This window comes from Aotus nancymaae, unplaced genomic scaffold (assembly GCF_030222135.1).
Source record: "Aotus nancymaae isolate 86718 unplaced genomic scaffold, 86718_ANA_hifiasm-v0.15.2.pri h1tg000044l, whole genome shotgun sequence".
In the NCBI taxonomy this organism is placed as follows: domain Eukaryota; kingdom Metazoa; phylum Chordata; class Mammalia; order Primates; family Aotidae; genus Aotus; species Aotus nancymaae.
In genome coordinates, this window is record NW_026988458.1 from 4022357 (window position 1) to 4050078 (window position 27722).

The following is a 27722-nucleotide window of genomic DNA, read 5'->3' on the forward strand; positions in this document are numbered from 1 at the left end:
CACCTGCCACGCCCACAACCGATCTGAGCTACGTGCATGTGTTTGGGGGTTGCTCTGTGGGTTGAGGTGTTTCTTAGAAAGAACTGTGCAATATGGAGAGTGTTTTTCTTCAATTTTGAGTCCACTGTATATGGTGAGATGGAGAAAAGGCAGAGTCAGCATTTGCCTTCCTCATGTGTTCATCTATCTATGGTTTATGTGAAATTACAGAATTATTACTTCCTCTGTCTGTGGAATAATGTGTGTATGTATACTTTATTTTTTCTGAGTTACTGAGAAAGAAAAAAAGAGGTCTGACTTTTAGTTCAAAGCCATTTCTCACCTGTGTGCTGTATGTTATAGTTCTTAAAATGGAGTAAAACTTTAAAGGATATTTCTGGCAGAGAAACATTTTTTGTTTTAAAGAGGTTATGACTAGAAGTTTCTGCACTAATTCATGTACTCCACTTTGATATTGACAAATATTACCTAATCTTACCCCTTGAATATATCAGTTCTTTGAATAGTGCACCTGTAAAATTGGCTTTGAAGACCAAAATAAGATGAGCTATTTAGCATTCATTTTTCAAGTAGTTAATAAAATCCTTAAATTTTGAAATAATTTCAGACTTAGAAAAAAGTTCCAAAGTATTTCCGTATATCTTGTATCCAAATTCCCCAAATGTTAACATCTTACAAAACCACAGAACAATGATCAAAATGAGGAAAATAAAATTAATATAATGCTCCAATTTGCTCTACTGACCTTTTTGGAATTTTGCCCTTTGTCCCATTGGTGTCTTTCTCTGATCTAGGCTCCAGCCCAGGATTCCATATTGCATTTAGCCGTCACATCGCCCCAATCACCTCTAATCTGAACACATCCTCAGTCTTGCTGTGTGTATGTGGGTTGGGGCGGGTGGAGGCGGGGGTTGACCTTGGCGAGTCCTGGCCAGTTATTTTATAGAAAGTCCTTCAACCTGCGTTATCTGATGTTTCATGACCAAATCCAGGTCACGTGTACTTGACAGAAATAGCACAGATCTGACGTTATCTCCCCCTCAGGAGGTGTGTGACGTCAGTTTCCCCAACGCCTGGCGACGTGACTCTGAGGCTTGGCTCAGGTGGTGCCTACCACGTCTCTCCATGAAGTTACTGTTTCTCTTTGGTTCCTAGTATGTATCTTGCGGAAAGGGCCTTTGATGCAGTACAGATATCTTGCTTCTCCTCCTGCTTTGCACCTTACTGTGACCATCCCTGAGGATTCTTGCCTGGAACAGCTCTTGCTGCAACGTTCGGTGGCTGGCGCTGCTCTGTCTCCATCCTGTCTCATTTGTTAGTTGGAATTCTGCAGAAGGGAAGAGCTTTGCCTTTTCTTCCATTTGCTTAGGCAGATTCAGTTATTTACTTAGATCAGAATGGGCTGGAGGACTTTGGTTTTATTCTGTGAATTGTAATTCATTTCCAGCATTATTTTGTTTTTTAAACCATCTCCAATATGTTCTTTGGAAGCTCGTTCCCGCTGGCTCGTGAGACACGTGCTGTCATTTTATGAACATGTCCTTGCTTTCTGGGAATCAGAAGTTCCAGGCTCACCTTGTTCTCTCCCTGCCTCATCCCTGAAATCAGCCTTTCTCCTAAGAGTTCTGGACCCTTCCATGGAAAAACAACATTTAGAAGCTAAGTTAGGAGGGCTAGCCATGCCCATTGCTACTGTGATTTCTTTGCTTCTAGACTTAGCTATAGGCTGTGTTTCCCGGTGACGCGGTAAATGGTCACTTAGAGAAACAGACGTCTCTACAAAGGGCATACTTTCGGCCAGTGCCCCCTGCTACGGCACGTGTGTGTTGACGGTGGAGAGGCTGTGTGGAGTGGTGGAAACGCTGGCCTGGGAAGTCAGAGACCCCACTCCCACCCTAAGCCTCAGCACCTTCCAGTCAGTGAACAAAGGGGCCTTGAAACAACCCTACACGGTTGTTGTAAGAACAAATGAGATAACACGAAACAAGCCTAAAACAATAGGAGAAAGTAAAAACTGATAGCTCTTCCTTTTATCTCCTTTTCTTATGCATTTGCATCAGAACCTTGGGTCATTTATGGCAAATTAGTTGCTTCTACCATTGTTCTGAACATTTGAATAATTCCCTTAATTATTCCTTTCTGCAAGTTCTCCTTCCTTGAAGTCTGATTAGAGAACGTGAACAGGAAAGTTACATTGTTATTCACTAGAAACAATGTTTATCAAGGAAATGGTGAATGTAGGTAGCCCTGCTGGGTATGGTAGGATGAACGCAAGTCAGTTTCAGGTAGATGGACTTTTCTGTCATTTCTCTGAAGAAGGTTCCAGCCTTCACAGCAGCTTCGTAGTCTTCCAGGTGACCTGTGGTGACATCTGGCTGATGCAGACCAACTATTTCAAACCCAAACCAACAAGCAGCCGTTTGTGTTGGAGTGGGGTGCGGGGTGAAGGCTGGGGCGTGCGTGGAGAGGAACGCTTTAGTCGGTTTACCAGGTCTGGTTTCATTTTGGCATCTCCCCAAATCAGGCCACAGCCATTTCGGCATTTACGTGTTTCTGGCCTCACAGTGCCAGCCCCCTCTGACATTTCACCCTGTATGTGAGTCTCTGGACTCCTTCACCCAGCTGAGGAAGCTAACACGGAGAGTTTTGGACCTGAAATGTGATCTTTATGGTATAATCACTTCAGAATCTCCCACAAAGGCCTCTTGAGGTTGGCGGTGTCTGGGGCAGGCGGATCGGGAGCTACTGTGCCCTGCGGTCAGCTGGGGACCACCCTGCGGGCAAGGGGCTGCGTTTGTGTTGTGTCTTCCGTCAGATGTCACCTGCACTGGACACGCACGGGACCCAGCCAGCCCGAGAGACCCAGGTTCAGGTGCAGCAACTTTTATATGCCCAGTGTGTTCTGGGTGCAGCTTAACTTTTATAAATTCTTGTTTCTGACACTGATCATCATAAATACATGAGACAGATGTAAAATAACGTCGATATTTTCGTAATTCCCAATGTGCTTCATTACTTTGATTCTGTGTTTCTTTCATATGTGCCTGTGAACTACAGGCCCAATCTTGCAGCATAATTCAAAAAAATATTTTTATGACAATTTTCTCCCTATGCCATAGGAAAAATAGGTATGCTTCTGGTTTTGTAAAGGTTTTTAGTTGAATTATTCTACATTTTCCTGTATTATTAAATTGTGTCATAAATAACGATGGGTCACCATATTTGAGCACTGGAGAATAAAAAGTCTTATTTTACTGGCATCAGGGAATTTTTTTTTCTAGATATGAGTTAATTTTCTGAAACTTTCCTTAAAATGCTACAATTATTTTTAAAGAGTTTGCCATTGATGTCTTTACCGAAATAGGTTACGCACAGACCATTTTTAGCAGAGCACGCTGTTGATACAGCTGGAGCTTTCCCAGTGGCTCCGGGTCGCCCTGGTGAGCCTGGCCAGTTCTCTGCGCTGCGAGAGGCGGGCCGTGGAGCCGCAAGGCGCGTGGGGTGCGCGGAGGTTTGGCTTCCGCATGTTGGACTCCCTGCTGGACTCTTGAAGGTGGGGTTCCTGCCCACCCCTGCTTGGGTTCCTTCCAATTTCTCACTGCTTCAGACAAGTCCCCTCCTCCTGTGCCTCACCTACCCTCTGCTGGAAGATGGGCGGACCACAGAGTCCAACCTGCTGAGCCTCCCACGTGCCAGGCGTGCTCTCCCGGAAGTCAGCTGATTCCCTTGTCCCAGTTGTCTTAAGAGGCAGGTGTCATTCCCACATGGGTTCATGGACAAGGCACCCAGGTGTGGAGAGGAAGAGCCCCTTGGCAAGCCATGCCGCCAGTGCCCAGCAGGGCACAGTGGCATGCCAGCATTGTAACCGAGCCTGTGAAGCTCAGAATCATTTTCTCTGCCACACCACCCTGAAATCATCTGGAAAAGCCAAATGAGCAAACTTTTCTGGCGGAGTAAAGTTAATATTATCCTAATGTCATTCTTTTACTCAACACATTTTTGTTAAATGCTCACTTGGCCTGTCGAGGATGGCCGCCTTCTCTCTAAAGAGAGCAGAGAGCTGGCCATGCCAGCTTCTGCACACTCACCTCTCTCTCCCTCCCCTCCCCACTCAAGAAATCTCTGCCATCTTTTGCAGTTGGGTCCAAGGTCCTGAGCCTGGTATGCCAGACATTAGAGTGCTCATCACACGTTGTACAGAGCCGTTCGTCACCCGTCTGCCCTTCCTGGTTTTGGGCTGGCAGTGCCAGTGTGCAGAGACAGGACGTGGGCATTGGCTCTGCTGAAGCTGGGCCCTTGTGTTTACGTGTCAGGGCTTGACTGAGGCCAGCGACTGTCTTGTATACTGTAGGTGCTTAACAGTAGTCTGTCAAACTTTCCTCCTGGAGTCAAGCTATGAGCTTTGTGACCACTGCTTTCCCAAGCGTTTCTTTTCTTTTCTTTTTTTTTTTTGCAGCTGTGTTCCAGGTGTTTGATGATGTTTGGAGTCTAGCCGGGGAATAACAGATGTGCGGCTCTGTATAGGATCTTTATGAGATTTAAAATCCTGACCTAAATATTTTTATGTATCTATAAATATACATATAGAAGTAAATATACATGTAATAATAATTACATATTGTCCTAAATGTTATACAGGATAATTTTTTAAAATTAAACATCTGTTTTGTGTCTTATTTTGAAGCTATTCCAGTGCTATTATTTGGGAACCCTTGGATCTGTAAATCCTGAAATATTGCAAATTTTATCATAGCTATTATCTACTCCATGTTAATTTTCAACTGTTTCCAGTTGTAGATCAATTTTCTTTGTCTAAGTGCTTCTTACACTCGTGTCACTGAAAACCTGAAGATTACAGAGCCCAGCCCCTGTTTTGGGTGCTTGGATAAGGGGAGCTTACTGGTGGATAAGGGAAACTCCAGAGACCGCTAGCTCTCTGGAGCTATCCGGGCACTCCAGCACAGGGATGCTTTGCAAAGATTCCTCAAGCCCTTCTGCTTGTACAACCACCAGAAGCGCCTCAGAGAAGGGGAGGCTCTGAGATCACAGCTGTGCGGCTCAGGATGCACCTAGGAAAGAAAAAACACATCCATCTTTGCGAGCTTGAGTTGGGCATCCTTTCCGCAGTTCTCCCTCTGTCCTTCTTGGAGGTGCTGAAAATGTGCGTGGCTCCGTCTCCCTGCCCTTCCTCCCTCCACTGGGTCATGCAGGGACTCCCTGGACACTAGATAGTGCGAGGTCCTTCCCTCGCCTGTGTGGACGGTGGGGAGGCTCAGGGCCCACTGGGTGACCGGAAATCCTTTCTCCAGTGGGCTCATTGTGCTATTTGTGCTCTGCTCAGCAGCGGCTGCCCTCGCTGTGGGTTTCCTTTGTGGTTAATCCTTATCTGCTCAAAAAGGCTTGCTTCACATTTGCGCTGGGCTGCCGGGCCCTGGCAGAGTACAACTCTGCTGCCTTATGCCTTTTTTAAGTTTTTGGATTCTTTTCCAATTTTCTCAAATTTCATCAACCTGATTTAAAAAAAAATTTTTTTGATTAAAAAATTAAATTTCTAGCAAAGTTACAGGAATTATGAAAATAAACGCCTACATGCTTTCCACGTAAGATTCATCAGTTGCTCACATTTTGCCACATTTGAGTTTCTGCCGCCTCTCCATATTACTCTTAATTTTTGCTGTGCCCTTTGAGATTAAGTTGTAAAGGTCGTCTCTCTTAGACCCCGAACATGTCAGCGTTACACCCAAGGACGAGGATTTTCTTTTACCTAAGCGTGGTACCTTTTTGAAGTCCAGGAATTGTAACATTGTTGCAATTTTCTGCTCTACGTCCAGCGCGTGCTTGCTGCGCCAATCAGCCCGGTGCTGCCCGGCGTCCCCGAGTCAGCATCTGGTTTGGGTGACCTGCACCGAGGCCCCCCGGCCCTATATTGCCTTGCCTTTCTTGTAGCTGCTGTTCCTTTGCTAGATGAGTTTTGAGTTTTAAGGTTTTCTTACCCATGTCCAGCTCAGTGCCCACATTGCTACTAGCGCGACTCCAGGGCGGGTGGACCAGGGGTTGGCAGCCTTGTCTTGCATTTCCTGAGCTAGGATTCGTGGCGACGGAGTTGGAACTGCTCCAGGCGGGTTGGGACACGTCCGTCTCCCCACATGGAGAACGGTGGCTTGCCAGCTCCCCTCGCGTCCCTTGGGCTGGCCCAGAGCTTGGTGCGTGTGGATGCTGCCGTCTGTGAGCCCATTGTGAGACCGCACGGCTGAAACAGCTGAATGGGGGAATAGCTTTCAGCTCTTTATCTCAGCGGCGATCTTTTGCTGTGTGCAGTTTCCCGGGTGCAGGCCAGGGCATGACTTCATTCTTTAGGTTATGCAGGCTGCTGGCTCAGTCCCCCTGCCTGCTGCATCTGCGTCTGGGGACCGCCACCATGCGCATCTGTCTCCATGCGGTGGCCATCCAGGACTCTCGGTGATGACACCGCAGATGGTTGAGCTGGGAGCCCTTGCACACGTCCAGACACCATCCCAGCAGGTGTGCTGGAGTCTGGGGAGGTGCTTAGGGATTCCCGTGGAGTCTTAGAGTCTGGTGTTCAGTGAAAATCAGTGCTGGGGGTGAGGAATGGCCCTGGCTGGTGTGGCATTTCGGTGGCTGCCACATCATCTTCAGGAGTGCCATTGTACTCGACGGGCAGCTCCCAAACCCAAGACTGCTGGCAGCATGAAGGCCTTCAGGATGGCACCTAGTGACGCAGATATCAATCGGTTTTATGTGCCACATTTGCTCACAGGATGTGCATGGAGGAGGCAGGCTCCTCCTTTCCCGAAGGCCAGGATGGCCTGCAGTTCCCTGGTTCGAGGCTGCGGTCACCTGTGAGGAGTCGGTTGGCCAGGCCGTGTCTTCGTCAGTCAGAATCGGCTCCCCGACTCTCAGCGTCACACTCTTTCTGATCCCAGGCTCACGCGCCGTGAAGCCTAGTGAAAGCACACGTGCCGTCTCTCCTGGGTTTGCAGCCGGAGCTGGGTCTATGAACGCGACTGCACTCAGCTGAAGTTTAGGGAGCCTCAGTCCCACGACTGTGCAGGACTGGTTTTTCAGTATTTTAATACTCTTCATTATGCAGAATGTACTCCACGCCTTTTCTGGCCTTGTGAGGTACTCAAATTGCCTGCGTAGAATTAGGAAATCTGCATGTGGAAAAGAAACCCAAGCAGTATTGCAGCCGATGCTTTCCTGTTCCCTTTTGCTGGGATTTCCTACCTCCCTACCTTTCTTTATCCCGCCTTTCATCTCGCTAAATGGAAGTGAGGCCACGCTCCACTCATTCCCAGATCACTTAGATTTGAACTTGAATCATCTGGAGCATAACGGAGAATGGAGAAGGCAACAAGGTCTCCGAGCAGTCAAGGCCGATGTTGGTGGGACCGTGCCCACAGCCCAGTGCCTTGCGGAGACAAGGCGGGCTGAGCTACAGCAGCACTTGGCGCTCCGGCAACCAGAAGGAGGCAAGAAAGCCCTGTTAAGAGACAGTGGGAGACAATGGGAAACAGGTAAAAAGGATGTCCCAGACCTCAGAGACTAACCCCCTGGGATCGCGTGTTGCGGGGGCCAGTGGCCCTGTCAGCTCCGTAGCTCCAGAGGCCTTCGCTCCCTCCATCAACCGCTGAGTAAGGGGAGAGGAAGGAGAGATGGAAGGAAAGAGGAGAGGGAGAAAGAGAGAGAGGGAGAAGGAGGAGGCAGAGGGAGAGAGGCGAGGGGGAGAGAGAGTGGTGGAGAGAATATTATTTAATACTTTCGATTCAATGGACCAAAGTAGCATGTCAGAACAGTTTCCTTTTTTAAATGTGAATACCTTTTGGATCTAATTAATGTATGGGACTAGAGTTGGCATTCTTTGGTAGATTCCGAAACACGAGGCCTGAATGTGCATCCACTGAAATACGTTATTTTAACCTTTTACTTTTCTCTCCTCCTCTTTCCCTCCTCTTCCCTTGTCTTCCTACCACCCTCTCTCTGCCCTTCTTAGGAATTATTGGGAATTTGGATTTGGGCGCAGGTAGGGGTTGCCAAGTTTTAGTTTTAAGAGGTAACCTGCAGCCAGGTTAGTTTACTCAGCTAACTCCAGAGGACAGAATTAATGGTTCTATTGGGCATGACAAACAGGTCTCTGAGAGCTGAAAATATGCATTTTATGAGGGTTGCAACTCCTTCAAGTCTGTGTCTATCCCTCCCATGAAGAAGGACCAGAGTCTGTGGTCCTTTGACCCCAGAAATAATTAACCTGGACCCCTGAGAGGTGGGTGTGGAACGCCTCCTCCCTGCTCAGCCTTCATTCCTGGCTGGGAGGGGCTGGGGACGGGGCTGGGGTGTGTGTTGGAAAGCCGTCTCTCAGAGCAGACTGGGAGCACAGCTGCCACAGCCGCCCTCTCCTGCCAGGCAGTGCAAGGGATGAGGATGTCCTGAACTTTTTCTTTTGATACAGTTTTTACAGATGTGTTGGCTTTGAAAAAATGCTGGCCTACTTTTTTTCTTTTTTAAAGAATGGTAAACATTTAGCTGTTTAATTTTGGATTTTCCTTTATTTATAATGAGGAATTCATTTTTACTTGGTCCTAATGTCGAGAGCCTAAACTTACATTTCTTTAAAGTTTATTTAAAAACCCTAGTAAGTGTTTTCCAGAGATGATCTGTAGAATAATATTCTATTTAACGATTAAGTTCACATTTTCATTTACTATGTAATTGACGAACTGTTATTATCCACACAAGAGGCAAAATCTAATTTTTCATTCATCTAAAAGATAGCACCAATTTCATTTTGGTGATAAAAATAGACACAGGAGCTGGGCGTGGTGGTACACGCCTGCATTCCCAGCTTCTTAGGAGGCTGGGGCAGGAGGATTGTGTGAGTCCAGGAGTGTGAGGTTGTAGTGAGCTATGATTGCCACACTGTACTCCAGCCTGGGCAACAGAGAGAGATCCTGTCTCCCAAAATAATAAAATAATAAGAAGAAAAATACACAGCTTGCTCATTTTAACGCATCTTTCAAAGTGGGTCTGTAAGGGGGTGATGGGGCTCAGTTTATCTTAATAATCTGCTTTGTACTTGATACGGTGAAGAGTTGCGTGGTTTTCCCAGTACTTTCTGATTACACGCTCTACTCTGTTTTCTCATCTGAGCCTCCGTTCCTGATTTTGAAGTATTCGATGAGGGATGTGACTTCACTCCTGGAGGCCAAGGCCTGGTGAAGTGACTGCAGACAGTTGCCTTTCCTTGGTCTGGTGGCTTGGCCTGGAGAGGGTGCACTCTGTATTCTTTGGCCTTGTGTTCCTTGACTGCTTTTTGCTATGTGGGAGGTTCCCAGGCATGTTTGGAGAGCGGACAGGGTTCAGCCAGCTAGACCTACCTGCCTGCTCTGGAGAACTTTGGCTCACTTGATCCAAGTTCAGATTCACAATGTATGGCGTCCACCTCTGGTCCACACTCTCCAGAGCTCCTCTAAGCTGATGAGGTCCTTGGGTGGTCGGTGCTAGCAGCCCGCCTTTAGCACGCAGGTGTTGGTGGACTCCTTGCGACCTTGAAATGAAATAGTGGTTTGAAAACAGCCGTAAACTGGAAGGTTATCATGAAGGAGACGTAGACCGACTGGGGAACACGTTGGAGTGAAGCAGATCAGGACAGCTGGAAATTCCAGGTAGGGAGGATTAGACAGTGCGGCAGATTCAGGAGACACGCGTATTGTTTCACTTTCCTTCCCATTGTGTGAACTCCGGACCCTGGGGGTTAAGAGCCTGGGCCACGCTTCCTCTCCTTGTACAGTAGCAGGAATGTGAGATGAAAAGCCCTCTGAGATTGTTGATCTCTGTGTGATTTTTGTCTAAATAAAAAGTAGAATGAAGAGGAGGAGGAAGATCAATAGGATTCAAATCCCATACTTAAGTTGTGCACATCTCAGGAGCTTCTGAAAAGCTGTTGCCTTCTGATTTCCTCTAACTGTAAGTGAGCTTCCCGTTGAACGGTCTCCCACCTCTCTGGGAGGGCAGGTGCGGGGCGAGCCCTCGCCCTTGTAGACCTCAGGGTCCTTGCCTGTGGGACTCAGGCAGTGACACCCACCTCTCGGGCTGTGGTCACCTTTAAGGAAGAATGTGTTTCTGAAGCTCTACTGCACACACGGGGTACTAAAAACACTGGTTCTCTTTTCATTCCTCCTCCAAGGTGGCGTGGAAGAAACCACACTCCACCCAGTTAAACCCTCAGCTGCAAGCACCGGCCTCCTGCATGCTTTTGAAATCCCTTCAAACAGGACCCAGCGTTTCCTGGCTTCCCGCCCGGTCACAGTTGGAATGCAGGTGCCCACCTGTTCTATGCACCCACCGTGCGCTGGCCTCGAAATAAGTCAGTCACTGTCACCAGGAGACAGTGCCTGGCACGGCTCTGGCCTCACAGAAGCTCTGAAGGAACACATGACAGGCACTGCCCCAGGCCTGGGGGTGGCAGAGGAAGCAGAGTGTCCTTCTGAGACAATGTCTGGCAGAGCCCCTGCCCCTGCGCTGCTTCCCTTGCTGTCTCCACATGGGGAGCTCACAGGAAGCGCCCTCAGCTCTGATGCAAATCCCCAGATAGCTTGAGGAATTCCCCTTGGGTGTGGTTCCCTGGGCACAGCAGGATGTGAGTTCTCTCTAGGGGGCATGGAACCTGGGCAGTCCATTGCGTCTGTGTCTTCTTTCTTATCTTCAGTAATTTGAATCTTAAATTTTGAGGAACTCGACTTGATCTGAAAGCCTTGGGCTGCTGAAAAGCCACAGAAGCAGCACTGGGGCTTTTGTTCCCAAAATCTAAGCAGTGGCAGCACTTCAGGAGAGTGCGGCAGAAAACCAGTGAGCCAGCAGGTCCCCAAACCCAGGAGGTGGAAAGGAAGCAGCTTCAAACCTTGTTTTCAGAGAATCCAAGATTGCCCGAGAGCCAATAGCTTGGCTGTGAAATTCCAGCAGAGGCAGTCCCTTGGTGAAGGTGTGATGGGTGGGGGGCTTCATGCACCAGGGCGGTGTGTAGGGGCTCCATTCTCCCTTCCTGGGGTGTCCTCTCCCGTGGTGAGCTCCGCTGTGACCACATTGGGGCTGTAAGGAGAGTTCATGGAGTTGGTGAACGAATCTTTTTCCCGTTTTTTAAACTGTGGTAAAATACACTTAGCATAACATGTACCACTTTGGCCATTATTAAGTGTAGAGTTCACTGGCTGTGAGTTCAGTCCCATCGCTGTGTTCCCACCATCCACTCCAGAACTCTTTTCCTCTTGCAGATCTGAAACTCTGTACCCAGTAAACAGAAAAAAAATGTCATACCATACGTCAGCACGAGAGGCCTGCATTCCATCTTCATCTCTAGAATTCTTGGGCCAGAGACCGTCTTTTGTACCATCCTTGCTGAGGTGATACTTGGTTTTAGTGATGTGTGAGTTCAGTAAGTCACAAGCCTGTCCTGTGTGGAGGGGTTACCTGTAATGGCGGTGATATGGTTTGGCTGTGTCCCCACCCATGTCTCACCTTGAACTGTAATAATCCCCACGTGTAAGGGCAGAGCCAGGTGGAGATAATTGAATCATGGGCAGTCTCCCCCATACTGTTCTCCTGGTAGTGAATAAGGCCATGAGATCTGATGGTTTTATAAACGGGAGTTCCCTTGCTCAAGCTGTCTTGGCTGCCGCCATGTAAGATGTGACTTTGCTCTTCCTTTGTCTTCCACCATGACTGTGAGGCCTCCCCAGCCATGTGGAACTACGAGTCCAGTAAACCTCCCCAGCCATGTGGAACTGTGAGTGCATTAAACCTCTTTCCTCTATAAATTACCCAGTCTTGGGTGTGTTTTTATTAGCAGTGTGAGAACAGACTAATACAGGTGGCACAGAGCAGAGGTGGCATGAAGTAGAAGAATGGCTCCTGACCAGAGTGAACGGGAGAAGGGTAAGATTAGGTTTCCTGGTAGCATGGTCCACATACACCAGCCTTCAGAGTAACGGGATGCCGTTTTCCCTCCATTATATAAAGAAGGAAGAGCTGCCCGGGGAGCTGATATCTTGGCTGTGGCCCCACTACGTTGTGCATGTCAGCTGACAGTAGTCTACCGGCAGATTCAACTCTTGCACAAAAACAGACTGCGGAGCCGGGAGGAGAAGGTAGCGCTTAGCTCCCGCTTCCTTTCTGGGTCTGATTTCCGTGGCCTTTAAATTCATATAATTAAATTAGGTTGACTGACTTGATTTGATTTTAAATTACAGTATTTTATTATGTTGCAAACACGTTCTTAACAGTACACTTTTAGTTTCACTTTTCTTTATGAACCAAGAAGTCCCAGAACTGGCCAGTAAGCTCGGCACAGTGAATTGTTGCAGTAAAGATTCGCTGTAGTTTTTGAAAAGGAAAATTTGTGCTAAGCCAGTTTCCTGTCTAGTCAGCAGAGTACAGCAGACTTGGAGAGATGGACAGCGCTGATTCCTTCAACTCCTTAGGCTAAAATAAGATTTCCCATCTCGTGTTCTGCTCCACCTAGATTTTGTAGATAACGCTTTTAAAAGGATTTTTTTTTTTGAGTAGTATTGTTAATGAAACACTTTCAATTTATTTTAGATTTGCACAAAGTTTAGAATAAATATGTCCTGCCTGGAGAGTGAATCATGCAGTCAGTCACTGGACCGAATGAGTTAGAACCACCTAATTAGGGTCAATGAGCTAAAAAATAAAAATAAAACAATTAAGGTTAGATGGAAGAGGAGGAAATGGTGGCTCTTTGAAAGGAAAAAAAGGTCTGGGGAGTATTGCCTTAAAAAGGTAAAATGTGCAAATTAACAAGATGGAAAAAACCACTGAGTGTGGTTCTGAAAGCTGAGCAGAGGGCACACGCGTCAGAAATGGCCTTGGAAGCCAAGGGCCTCACTCCAGGGACCGGGCGGCCCCTGTCATCTGAAGTCTTTACATCCACAAAGGATCCTGTAGGTTTGCTCAGGATCTCTAGTTAATGAGATCCTCAGGTTAAATAAACACTTTGGTTGACAGATGAAGTCTGCGTATATCTATCATACATGTATTTTCCCTTTTAATGCTATGACATGCAATTAAATACATCTAATACTAAAACTATGCTGAACATAACTTTATTATTTGCAGATATTTAATGATTTAAAATGTCCTTACATTGTGGGAACTACAGTACATCAGTTTCTTTGCATGGTAAGACTATTAAAAGCTCTAGTTAAACCAAAATTGAAGTCAAAGCAACAACCAAAAAGTTACTGTTTATTACCTTATTTATTAAATTGTCATTTACATCACCTGGCAATTCCAGATTGACTATTGTTTATTAAAGAAGAGGCACACGGTGTAAACAGATGGAAAAACATTTTCAAATTCAAAATATTTATTGCCATTTAAATTTTATTTTCTTGAGTGCTGTCCGGTTCACTTTGGCTTCACATGACATCTGCTATTTAAGCTTCACAGTTGTGGTAGCAAAAGGTTTTCTAGAATTTTCTAGATGTTACTACAAGTACTTTTTGTGCGTCCATTACATACAGAAGAAAGAGCTGCCTGGTGAGCTGATATTTTGGCTGTGGCCCTACTGTGTCGTGCATGTCAGCTGACTGTAATCTGCCTATAGATTCAACTCTTGCACAAAAACAGATGCAGAGCCAGGAGGAGAAGGTAGCACTTAGATGGAAAAACATTTTCAAATTCAAAATATTTATTACCATTGAAATTTTATTTTCTTGAGTGCTGTCCAGTTCACTTTGGCTTCACATGACTTTTGCTTATTTAAGAGTCACAGTTGTGGTAGCAAAAGGTTTTCTAGAATTTTCTAGGTGTTACTACAAGTACTTTGTCATTGGGAAGCACATTTCTGTTTCCACGAGTCTCATAGCCTTGTTGTACTGTATGCAGTGCAGGCAATGGGAAAATAAATATTCAATGAATATCAATGAGAAAAAAAAGAAATGAGGGCTGCTTGTGTATCACTCATTCAAATTGAAGGACCAGCGACATGGAATGAGCTACATTTTCCATATTTTATGTATTTCTCATTTATTTTCATAATAAATTATGAATGGCTTAAGGCTGCTACATATTTTTCTTAGGTTCCTTTGGAAAAGACAAGGGTTTCTGAAGTCGTAGCACGTTTCTGAAGATACCTAGCATTACACTTGTCCATTGATTAGACCATTTGGTTTCAAGAGGTGCCGGTAAACTCTGTTTATGTATTCTTGTTCACGTCTAAGAGTGGGGCTCCACTCAGGGATACAGTGGGGCAGTGTGGTTTGGAAAGGAGGCCTTGACACACACTGACCTTGTATGGTTGCCCACAAGTGTCTCACAGGGTCCTGGAGGGAGAGATCTTGACACCCTCTGCCACTGCACAAACACCGGAGCATGTCATCGAGAAACCATGGCTTTGACCGGCAACAGTCCGGCTTTCCCCTGTGGTGTACCTCATTTTCTCTACTTTAACCACAAATGTTGTACTTGTGTTTATAGGTGGGTCCTTTGGAAGTGGCATTTATGGTTTGCAGAGTAGCATTTTTGGTCTACCAGCCATTATGTTCCATATTCTTATGGAGGGTTTTAGCCGCTGTTCTGCTCACATTTGCTCATGACCTTGGACGGATGTCACATGGAAGCCTCCCAGCTGGATCTCTGACCATTTGTCAAATGCAGAGAGGGTTTCTTCATGATCTCTCCCACATGTTCATTATTCTGAAGGGTTTATTACATGCTGTTTCTATTTACATTATGTTTGAGTTTTCAAACCTGGTTTTAAAGATACAGATCAGATAATATTATCCTTAGAGGGTGATGTTTTCAAGAGTGGTTTCTGTGGGTTTTGGGAGCTGTGCAGCAGCATTTTAGAATCTATCATTTATAAATAGTATGAATCCTTCCATTTATTTTCGAAAAGTGGCTTTGCAAGTGAGTGCAGTTATGAAAACTACACTTTAGTTTCATTCTGGCTGGCTGGGATTAGTCTAAACATGAAGATTTTTTAAAGACATGTCTGGTTTCTGACAAAAGAGACGAACAGCTACGATTGCTATCATAAGAGAATATTTAATATTCCCTCTGTGAAATGGAAGTAATATTAAATTAATCAATAGAACACACTTGTTTGATGCGCCGTGCGTGGTTAGATTCTGTCCCACAGGAAAGAATATCTAGTTGCTATTCTTGTTGCTGGAAGTCCCGGATGGCCTCCCTGGTCCGGGGCGTGGATGGGGCGTAGCTGGGTTGGAGCGGGTGCAAAGCCCTCACTCATGGCCGACTCCACATTTCCAGTTGCACCTGTAAACACTCCTGGGGGTCAGCCCTCCTTAAACTTCCCAGTTCCTCAGACTCCCTGAGCACATTCCCAACTCCATATTTGGTTCCCCTGCTTTCTCCTTCTGGAATTTCCTCTTTTGCCTTCCCGGGCACTGACATCCTCCCCGTGGTTCTGGGCACTGAGGTCCAGTGCATCTGCTCCCTCGAGGGTCGGGGTTCACACTGCCTGCCAGTCCGTGACACGGCAGCCCCACTCAGTACGTGGCCGTCCTCCTCTGCCTTCTTCACCTCTTCTGCCTGGCGTACCATCCTAGTCCAAACTCGTGTTCCTTCTCCAGCATCTTGTGGTTTTGTCACAATCATCCTGTGTAGTCATTTCGTTTTATTGATGTGCTTTACCCCCTAGACTAGAATATGCCCGAAGGAAGAAGCTACGCCCTGTTCACCCCCTCGCCTGGGGCCAGGACAATTCTTGAACACCGTGCAGGGTTATTTAGCTGTCCTGTCTCTAGCTGGGGATTTCATGGGGAGGAGGCTGAAATGACTGTCTGCTGGATCTGTGGTCTTTTTTGCATTAGAATTTTCATTTTTTCCATAGATCAATGAATATAACCTTAAGTTAGATAAGATTTAATGGATAAGAAGAACATGAGATATGCAGTTTGATTCATAGAATAAAAATCATCCCATAAAATTTGCCTAATTGGCGATAGAATTGCCAGCCAAGAAAATGAGACCTATTATCTTTATGTCATAAGACCAGTCACGGTCTTTGCTTTCCTTTGCCTCCTCTCCTCCCTCTCTGCCTTCCTCCTTCTCTTCCCTCCCCTCCTCTCCCCCTGCTCCTGGTGGAAGCACCATCCCTGCAGTGGCACTCATTGGGAAACCTCCTCTCTTCCCCCATGTCACTGACCTGCCTCCCTCCCGTGCACTCTTCCTCTCCCCGGTTCCCGCCGCTGCCCTGCTCTCGCTCCCGTCCCCGAGGACAAGGACCCCTTGCAGGTCTCCTCACTTCGCTTCCCTCCTCATGCTAATCCTGTTGACACAAGATTCACAGATGAATGTCACGGAAGTCCAGAGAATGGACTCAGTCTCCGTCAGCTCTAAACTTTTAGACCCTCCCCAAGGCTGGCTAGAAAACGGGCTGGAAGCCACTTGGCCTTTCGTGGTCACAGGCAGCCGTCCCACTCGTGGTCACAGGCAGCCGTCCCACCAGCGTCCTTGCAGCGCTGTTGCCTTCAGGCAGCTGTGTGCAGGGCTGAAGCCGACACCCAGGCTGTTCTGCCGGCACACAGACCTCTTCCCGGGAAGTGTGCTCCTGCTGGCTTGCCCAGCCACCTTCCTTGTAATGGGCTCAGCCTGGCAGGGGCCACAGCTCCTCTCCTCTTAGCTGGCAAGCTCCTGGAGAACACAGCTCATGTCTAAGTCTTTACCCTCCAGATGGCAAGTACGGTGCCAGGCACATAGTAAGTGCTCATTAAATTGCTACCAAGTGAGTAGGAGTAGCAGGCCTGTTCAGCCACATATTCTCCAGTTCTGCAGAAAAGGAGGGCTTACCTAAGTCTGCTTTTTAGAAGAAGAATTCATCTTTTTAGGATGGGAACACACAGAGAACGGGGAGGTCATATAACTTGGGTTACATTCCAGACCTCCACTGGAAGAGATTAGTGATGTCACTATTCTGGGGGACAGGATGAACCCAAAATCAGCAATGATTTAAACAACTGAATCGTTTAAGAAGGAAAGTGGTAATACCGCCGCCACTGGTTTTATGAAACTCTGTTTTTGAGTTGCATGTCCGTCATACTTGAAATATTTCACTAGTCACTCAGGCTTTTCATGTTTCCTTTTAAAGTGTGTTACAAACTGTAAGGCTCCTTAAAGGATCAGCTGGTGGAACGCAGTGGGATAAATAGAGCATGGGCACTGCTGAGTCTTCCTCAGAGCAAAGCCGCCCTCCCGGCTTCCTGCTGTGTATCACTTCCCAGGAGCAAAGGGAGCCTTCAAGATAAGCTTCAAAGAGAGTTCTGTGGCTGGGTAGCTATCTGCATAATCCCTCTCGATAGCCGTCCAGTAAACGTACGGATCACGGCATTAAGCGAGGCCGTTGGTTTGGAATTTCTCGTTTGTGACAATATGCATGCACTTCCTGGAGCACAGAAGGACAGACAGCAGGCGTCGTCTGAGTGATCCTTTGGTCCTCCAGACCCAGTGAGGAGTTCTTCTGAAGGTTGAATGCATAAAGGTGTGGGTGTGGTCAGAGGGTGTGGAGTTTTCCACGTGTGGCATCATGTTGGCGCTCAAAAGGTTTTAGATTTTGGAGCATTTTGGATTTCGGATTTTGGGGTTAGCATATTTCTTTACATATTTCCTTATAACACCTGTAGCATATTTCTTTACAAACCTTCTCCTACTCCAATTTAATCACGATGATGGGCATGAAGACAGCACATTATACTTTGTATATATACATACACATAGACATATAATTATATAGAATACATATGATTATGTGTAGAAACATGCTTTTGAATTAAATATTATTATAAATTTGGAGATTGTAGATGCAATAGATTAATTTATTTGGCCAGGAGCGGTGGCTCACTTCTGTAATCCCAGCACTTTGGGAGGCCAAGGTGGGGTGGATCACTTGAGGTCAGGAGTTTGAGACCAGCCTGGCCAACATGGCAAAACCCCGTCTCAACTCAAAGTAGAAAAATTAGCCAGGTGTGGTGGCAGGCACCTGGAATCCAGCTACTCGAGAGGCTGAGACAGGAGAATCACCTGAATCTGGGAGGCAGAGGTTGCAATGAGCTGAGAGATGGCGCCACAGCACTCCAGCCTGGGCGACAGAGCGAGATTACGCCTCAAAAAAAAAAAAAGTAATTTATTTATGATCAAGAATTAATGAAGAAGACACTTATATCCAGTTGTTGGAATTTCTGCAAGTCTTCCCATAAATGTGCTATCACTTTTTAGATAGCAGTTACAGACTCCCATATCGGAGTCAATGCTATGGGGACTAAGAAGAATTAAGGCAGAGAAGACTGTGCCTCTGCTATAAGTCAGGCATGGGTTCAAGGTCTTTATGCTATCAGGCTGTGCAGCCAAGATCTCCAAAGCTGAATTCCCTCCTGCCTCAGGAATGCGCTGTCCTACTTCTGTATCGCCTAGCACCTGTGCCTGCCTGGCAGCCTGTTCTCACCGTCTCTCCCTCATCCTGGGTTCTTCCTGGGTGAACAACTCTGACTTTTCACAACTTGGCTGAAGTGCGCCCTACCTTGGGGGTCCCCGAGTCTCCCTCTGGCATGCATGTGGGTCCTGCTTACCTCCCTTGCAGCCCACGTTGTGTTGAAATTTCACCTTTCCTTATCTGGCTTTCTCACACACTTGGCTCTGTATTCTTAGCATTGAGGGGTGCCTGGCCCATGCAGGCATGCCGTAGATGGGAAGCAAATCTCACCACCTGTTGAGAAAGTATGACTGGGCACTGCCAGGAGCTGTGAAGGAGTGCCTGGCACAGGCTTGTGGGTGCCGCCCCTGCCCCGCCCGCTCACCCCGGTTGTGGGCATGGGGCCTGGAGGCTGTCTTGCTTGTGCTGGGCTTGGGAGACAGATGTTGAAAGTGAAGGCAGACATCCACGTGGTTGGTGCAGGCCAGGGTGGCACCAGGGTGTGGCGGGAGTAGACCGTGGAAGATGAAAACCGGGAATAGCCAGAACTCCCTGTCCTTCAGCACAACCGGGGAGCTGCACATTTTCCCAAAGTTGGAAGAAATAGTCCGGCACGTGTTTTTCATGCCTAGCTGGGTAAATTTGCTGTTCTTCAAAGGGTGCCTGTAAAATAGGCATTGGTGGAATGAAGGGGCTAAAGATGAAAGTTACAAAGGAAGGGAGCGGGGCTGGTGAGAAAAGAATCCAGGGAACCGGGGAAAGCAGCTAAGAGTGACAGCACTATGGGCGGGAGATTCCTCCTCTGGAATAAAGGAGTTTGAGCCTCATGGAGAGAACAAAGCGTGTCTCAAGTCTACACATTTGCCTGGAGCCGACACTTGGTTTGGGAGGGGCTCCGTGGGTACCGGATGCTGGGGACGCCTGGTCTTGCCCCCCGGGCTAGTGCGTCAGGCCGGTGACTCACAAGCATGGGAAGGCTGCCCTGGGTCATGCCTCCCGGGGGCGTTTCCACCCCGGGGTCCCAGCGGACACACATGAAGCCCACCAACTCATTTCACACGCAGCCATCCAAGGAACCACTGACCCATGGCAACTCATCATAGTCACATCTGCTTGAGGCTGGACAGAGACCAGTGACCTGGAGGTGAAGTGCTGGCCTACATGGCCATTCCCTCCAGGCCGTCTTATTCCCCGAGCGGGAACATTTAACATCCACCCCCGTTTAGTGGGAGAAAGGGAAGAAGAGAAGTGAAAAATGAGTCAACAAAATTGTGTGACGGGGAAAATGAGACCAGAACTCCAGTCCCATGTCGATCCTAGGAGAAGCCAGGAAAACACCCTCGTTTCCTCAATGCGTGCTGTCTGCTGGGCGCCCTTTCAGCTCTGCAAACTCAGTCTCTAATGAGAAGCACAAGAGAATTTGCATCTTACATGTACAAATCTTACATGCTACGGCACAGAGGCATGTTACATACAACAGATTCACTGTTTCTCAAAGTTTTTGTGCTTTTTTTCCCCAAGAATGTATCAACACTTGTTTTCAAATTAGAGCAGAAATACTGTGTAACTCTAAACAGTAGTAAGGACTGCTCTATTTCAATGTCTTCCATTATTAAATGGAACAGAAATATTATTTAACTAAATTGTCCTTTCAGGTGAGTTAATGATGAGGCGTTATGTTCACATCTTTGGGATCACATCTATCTTACGTTAGTCAGAACAAAATGATTATGGTAATAGAACAAATGCAGGTGAAAGCACATTGATTTTGACTTCTGCGAGGATATATAAGGGAGAAAAGTTATTTTTACCTTTAAATCCACAATACCAAATATATTTTGGGAAGCTGAAAAATGTGTAAATGTAAGCTTTTAAGAAATCATTATTTGTACTGCAACATTTGGCTTCTGTCTTACTATTTTGTTAGCAGTTTTAAAATTCTACAGACACTTTTTTGGAGGGCTAACTTCTGTTGAAGTCTAGAAACTTACAGAAGCATATCAAATGTGAAGGGCGCAGCTCAGTGCACTTTTCCTGAAGTGAACATACCCATGGACCCAGACAATGAACCAGAAGGCTACCAGAAGGCAGGAAGTCCCTGGGGTCCTCTTCTAGTCGTTAGCCCCTGAGAGTAACCAGTATCTGCCGCCATCTTGCTAGGCTTTGACCTTTACACGGATGGACTCACCCAGTTTGTCCTCGTTTGTACCTGGTTCAGCTTGCTCTGGGTGCTGTAGCTGGCCTGCCCCGGTGTGGCCAGGGACTCCCCTCCATGATTACACGCCGTCGTTTCTCCGTCCCTAGAACTGTTTCTAGCTGGGGCAATTGTGGATGGTGCTGCTGTGAACGTGCTCGAGCTTGTCCCCTTTTCTCTAATTTTATTGAAATACAACAAAGTGCAAAAATCACAAGTGTGCACCTCGAGGAATTTTTACAGATGTATACACCCGTGTAGTCACTGCCCGCAACAAGCAGAGGGTGTCTCCTGCACCCCAGAAACCTCCCTCATCCCTGCCTTTGCCACCCCCACAGAAGGTCCTCACAATTCTGACTTCTTTCCGCATAGACAGGTGGCCCTGTTCTTGAACTTAGTATGGCGGGATCATACACAGTGTGCTGTCTTTGCAGAAGTTCTTTAGGGCACTGCTGGGCCCTGGGGAGTCCAAGAGAGCGATTTCGCAGAGCCTCATGGCCACATGGTACACACAAGCAGGATGCAAGCAGCGCAGGCAAACAGGACAGAAGCTAGGAGGTCCATCCTCCATGAACACTCTGTGAGGTGCCACTATCCTGGTGTGTCTGTGTGTGGTTATCTTTTATTCACCACACTAGCATGTTGTGTGTGTGAATGAAGTGGAATTTAAATAACAGAATTGAGTCTGGGCACAGTAGCTCACACTTGTAATCCCAGCACTTTGGGAGGCCGAGGTGGGTGGAACACTTGAGGCCAGGAGTTCAAGACCAGCCTGGCCAACATGGCGAAACCCCATCTCTACTAAAAATACAAAACATTAGCCTGGCATGGTGGCCCGTGCCTGTAGTCCCAGCTACTCGGGAGGCTGAGGCAGGAGGATCACTTGAACCCAGGAGGCGGAGGTTGCAGTGAGCCGAGATCACGCCACTGCACTCCAGCCTGGGAGACAGAGCAAGACTCCGTTTTAGAATTGAAAAGCTCAAACCCCAGCAGCACTTGATAAGGGTCAATGTGGTTCTGTCCAAGTTGCCTCAGTTAGAGAAATGTGCCAGTGAGTCCCTGCTGTGTGGCTGTGGGGATTATCCCTGGGAGCAGAATTTCAGGGAAGGAGCCAGGGCCAGGGCTCAGCTTCAGCAGAGGCTGCCAAGCAGCTTCCAGAGGGGTTGGGAACGTTCCACTCACAATCCCACCGGGAGTGCGTGAGGCCCACGCTTGCTGCTCACGTTTAATTCTGCCCAAGTAGCCCTAAAACACAGTCTCTTGACTCCATCCATTTATTAAGTTGCATAGGTAATCATTCAAAAGGCTCCCTGAGGAAGTGCTGCAACCAGGAAGAGCCCTGGACGGCAGTATCACCAGGAAAGTATTTTGACATTTTGCACAGCATAGGGAATGCGAGAAAGAATTTGAAAGATAAGCTGTTTAGACTTGGCAGATCTCCACATGTCCCTATTTGGTGGGATGTGAAACACATAAAAATTGTTAAAGCCGTGATGTTAAAGGTCTATCTTCCATCAAAAGCAGGAAAAAAATCAGAAAATTGAGGACTTCATCCTGTTTAACTAATTCCAAATATGCCTTCATCAGGAGACATGTCCCAGTTAAACTGTGTAACACTGCACCCTTCTTCCCTCCCTCCCTCCCTCCCTCCCTCCCCCTCTCTCTCTCTCACACACACACACACACACACACACACACACACACACACGAGTAGCATAGCAGCTGGCGTTCTTCGGTTAAGTTAAAAAGGCATTCTCCAAACAGAAATGAGTGAGCTTCCTCTGGAATGGAATTCACTTTAGTGTTGAGAAGAGCGCCCCCTTGGTCTGTAGATCAGAGAAAACCAGAAATAGGCTTGATTTCATATTAAAACCATTGACTTCTCTTCCTCTCCTTCTTTCTTTGGCATTTGTACTGTGTATTGTAAAATCTTTATGTATTTTTAGAACTTAATATACTTTATAACATTAATACTGATGGTGCATTTCTGAGTATCTTCATTGGAGCATGAAAGAAAAGCCTGACAATTTTAATTGTTTTAACATATCCTGAAAAGTTTAAGAGACTTTTAGAGAATATAAAAGATATTTGGTTTGGGGATTACTTTGTAGTACCTTTGCATTCCTGTCATATTGTGTTTTTTGTTTTCGTTTCAAGTTGATCTCTGCTATTGAAGTTATGTGTGCATGTGCGTGTCTGACAGAGTCCACTGGGGACTCTTATTATTATTTTTTTCTGTTTCAAACACAATTAATTCAGTTCAGCTTCCATTTGAGACAACTTCTTATACTCTGTAGGCCACATGGTCTACGGGGAAGAGGCTAAAAGGACTTTCGAAACTGACTTGGTTTTCATGAAGTTGGTCTACTGTTTTAGGAGCATAAATAATAAATTCCCCCCCAACCTCGAGACTTTTCTGGGGTCCTCTTTTTCTGCATTGGTCTGGAGTTCCCGTGTTGCTGTTGTCCATGTCTGGTCTGCTTCTATAAGAGAGACTGAGCCCCCATCTTGCCTTTGAGAACTCTCAGCCATATTCCCTGTCCTCCAATTAGAGACTGCCTTCGTGACCGACTTTCATCCTCATGACCACGTGGGGTAAGTGTGTGCCTCGCAGGCAGGCAAAACAGGCGTTGCTCCAGGAACTTGGAACTCATTGACCCTAGAACACCAGTGAGGGGAAAACCAGGAAGAAAGAGAACGAGTATTGCACAGAATGTACCGGTTCTTCCTGTTCTAGATCTGAAACAGATGGAATGGGAGCTCCCGTGTGGGGCCAACACACTCCAGACACGGGGAGAATGCACAGCCCTCATACAGACCCTCAGATGTGCAGCCAGCACAGAGCGGGTAGAGTCCACCAGCCTGCATATATCTCTGGATTTTTCTGAGTCCAGATGCAAGATGTGATTCCTCAGGAAATGATGAAATGGTAACATAGCCTTTCACATGTCAGGTCACCAGTGAAATTGTGAATCTGGGAAACCTGCATTAATTATGTACCCCTTTCAAACATAGTAATTTACAACAGAGGATTAAGACTTGCATTGCTTAAGGCTTTTATTTTAATTCACTATTTCAAGCTTACACATTACCCCTGTCGGAAAGGAGGTACTCGGGTCATCATTCGTATTTTTTTTTTTTTAGGAGTGAGTGAACCCTTGAATTGCAGCTTAAATTCCTTCCTATGCCAGGGTAAAACCTAGCATGAGCCCTTATATAACAGAAATTAGAAAGGAAAAGAATAGTGATATTTCAGGACAGATTTTATTTAACAAAGTAAACATATATTTTAGAATATTTGTCTGTCATTATAAAAGCTAGTGTTTTTTTTTTTTTAATTTAACAAAACCATTTACATAAAATGCTAGACCACCCAGAATGTGACACAAAAATCATGGTCTTAGACATCTTTTGTTCTGAAAAGCTGACCCTAATTTAGATATTTTTGGAATGATCAGTTTTTTAGATTTGCCTTCTAGGGTCAGAATTGATAATAAAATTCCCTATGTGAATAAAGCCATAAATGTTTTTGATCTGGTATTTAAAAAACATGCTTGCTTATGAAAAAGCGTAAGCGGGTGGGGGCAGGCTGGGGTGGGGACTTAGTCCTTCCTCATCTCCGACTTTCCCCAGTTAGGGCCTGAAGTGGTCCCCAGGGTACAGCTATCCACTGCAGCCTCTTATCTGCAGTCCCCAGCAATGGAGGCATTCAGGATGGCTTAAGGGCACAGTTCCAGGAAATTCATTTTTATAACCTCCCTCAAATTGCACAAAGATAAGCTTCTGAGATTTTATCAACGTTTCAGAAGAGAAAACTCTAGATCACCACATAGCCATTTTCAGCTTCAATCCTTTGGATCCCTGCTTAATCTGCTCTTTCCCAGAAAGCAATTGACCCACAAGCCAAAAATCCACACTGCTTCAGGCTGGTGTTGAGTTTCTGCCAGTTAAGTCCGGGTGACTGGTGGACATTTCCTAAATGGATTCTGCAGATACATGAGACTTAGCCTGGTGGGTTTTCTTTTCGATATCTGCAGTCGGGGGGATGAAATACAGCAGAATTTAAAGAACAGAGATGTGTTTCTAAACCTGGCTCAAAAGCAAACAGGTTGTGGGCAGTGGCATAGTCCCAGCAAAGAATCTGCCCCAGAACCCCAGAGGCTTGGAGGTGACCTGGTGATGGAATAGCCGCTCCGGGGGGCTCCAGGAGCCAGTGCACCCCCAAAAGTCCCCAGCTCTTCCCTGGCCCCTCTGTGACCTGGTGCAGTCAGGCAGTCGTTGCCAGCTCCGTTTGGCGCTCTGTCCCACAGCGCTGTCGTGCGGGAATGCATCACTGTGAGTTGAGGTGTGCGTTGCCACTGGATTTCCATCTACAGTTGTGATTTAAGGTTGCTTAGATGGGCAACACCAGTAACAGCACCAGGAACACAACCGTGATTGTTCTAAGATGTGCATTTATTAATGTGTTAACAACGCTGAAAATGGGATAGATCTAATGATTGATAATGTGTCATTCTTTCTTTAGTACATTCTTTATCTCTTAGTGCGGGTTTTATAATTGCTGTAGTCCTAGATAAAATACAGCTCACATCAGGCTCACTGCTGTGGGAGCCTGGTGTGAGCTGTATGTGGGGCTGGCTGTCCCCAAAGCACTCAGGGTGTACTGGGGAGACACAGAAGTAAGTGAACAAGGAGAAACGTGATAAGCCTGACAGAGGCATGCAGTCAGCACTTCGCAGGAGCCAGGTAGGGAGCAGGTGACCCTCACCTGGGGATTGGACACGTGGTGGTGCTGCTGAGTCACCTGGGGATTGGACACGTGGTGGTACTGCTGAGTCAGGCACCTCTGGTGAGCTCTCTCAGTACTGGTATTTGTCCATTTGGGCTGGACCTGCTGGAGTGCAGGTTACAGATTTTGACCTCATCATCTGTTTGGATGCCTCTGCGTGGTCGCCAAAACCCAGATTATGAAGCAAATCTGTGCACATGGATTGATTTAAAATGTTAGGAGGTTATGAGAGTGTAGGCTGAAAATTGCCTAAAATGTGAGTCAGAGAAAAACACAGACCCATCGTTTCTGGGTTAGCTTGGACTGTTGTCAGCTGTCCCCATTTCCAAAATATAAAATTGAGAACAGCTTACTGTCTTGGAGGCACTTGTTCAGATTTAGCTTTACAAAATAAATGTCTCCAGATGTGACTGTTTTATTCAGAAGTCTCAATGGCGATGTAGCTGAGGCTTGACTATACTATGTTGTTAAAAATATACACTTTGCGTGATCACAATACCGTTAGTGGCATGATTTTATTTTCAGGAAACGGTAATCACCTGAAGTAGAATATGAGGAAATATTTTGTATCAGACTTCTAGCAGAGCCTCTAATAAAGCTTATTAACCAAATTATTCACACCATACCTCTTTACATTCTGTCCACAATACCCGTGTCTGCCATGGCTAAAACTGGGATTCTTCTAAGGAAATTGCAAACGCGTGTATGTACGGCCACGTCTTCCGTCTTTTCATGTGATGGCAGTTTTACACAGCGGAAGTTAAAGTTGCTTTCTAATTTACACTTTGTCCTAACATGTTACACTAAACCTTCTATTTCAGTTTCTACACCTATAAATGGGGATGGCACTACCTATCTTGAAATGACTGATAACAATAAACAAGATGATAGCTGACGGTGTGGCACCTGGTAGGCGTCTGAACGCATGGTAGTTCAGCTTCCTCTCCAGCTTTTATCACATGCTTGGATTTATTTCCTCGCATTTTTAACATGAATTTTTATGTTAGAAGTGAACTACAGCCCAGCTGCGGTGGCTCACTTCAGTAATCCTAGCACTTTGAGAGGCTGCGGCGGGTGGATCACCTGAGGTCAGGAGTTCGAGACCAGCCTGGTCAACATGATGAAACCCTGTCTCTACTAAAAATACAAGAAATTAGCCAGGTGTGGTGGCAGATGCCTGTAATCCCAGCTACTTGGGATGCTGAGGCAGGAGAATCACTTGAACCTGGGAGGTGGACGTTGCAGTGAGCCGAGATCGTGCTGCGGCACTCCAGCACTCCAGCCTGGGCAACAAGAGTGTCACTTGGTCTTAAAAAAAAAAGAAATGAACTACAAGAATATTTTGTTGTTGGCTATTCTTTAATGGGGCATTCAAGCTTTAACTGAATTCAAAAAGGAGTTCTTTAAGATTTGGGCTTAAAAGGCAGCTCATTCCTTTCTTCTGTCTCTGTACAAACTTCCCTTGCATGGCTGTGCGTCCCTGGGACCGCGTCCTCGGGAGCTCTCAGTCTCCCGGTGGTCTTATGCCTGACACCTCTGAATAAGAAGCACAGCATTTTGGTAGGTGTGCAAATGTGGGTGGTGCCCTGCCAAAACAATCCCCGAGGGAGTCAACTTCACACAGAGAAATTCACAAAGTACAAAAAATACAGGTGACATTGTTCAGTTTTTGGACGAAGTAGCACTTTGATTTGTTCTACTCAAGGATCTTTGTTTTGTCTACTTGGGCAAGGGATCTGCAGGCTAAGTGGAAGTGCATGACAGCCCCGTGGAAATCAGTGCAGATAAGACTGTGTCCCAGGGACAGGGCAGGCTTCTCTCATTAACAGGTCAGCCTGCCAGAATCATCTCCACTCACAGATCCACCTCGCTTTGAAAGTGTTCTTCTATTTAAAGGTGTTTTCTCTTCCTTCCAGGGTGGCTGTGCTGGCTCTGGCTGTGGTAAATGTGACTGCCATGGAGTGAAGGGACAGAAGGTGAGTAGCCGAAATTTAAATCACAACATTTCCTCTTGAGTTGGACAGTACTACACTGACATTAACTGAATAATCAGTAATGCAGGTGAAAGCCCTATTACTGTTTTGGTAATTATTTCCCCAGAGCCATACAAATGAAGCAAAACCCGGCTTGACATTACTTCTGAGTAGTAATATGATTATAATAGCTCTTCTACAGAGACTGTAATAGTGCGTGGCAGTTAATGTAGAAAAAGATATTTGGTTTATTTTCCTTTTTGACTCTAAGAGGAACAAGTGTATTGGCAGAAACTCTGTTGA

The 27722-nt window shown here is 46.4% G+C and overlaps 1 protein-coding gene across 1 annotated transcript in view; it reads left to right on the forward strand.

Annotated features, from left to right (window-relative positions):
• COL4A1 (collagen type IV alpha 1 chain) overlaps positions 1-27722 on the forward strand; it is a 151670-nt gene that overhangs the window by 34216 nt on the left and 89732 nt on the right. The window contains exon 2 of the mRNA XM_064361877.1: positions 27363-27422. Coding sequence (XP_064217947.1) covers positions 27363-27422 — 60 coding nt within the window. The remainder of the gene's footprint in view (positions 1-27362; positions 27423-27722) is intronic.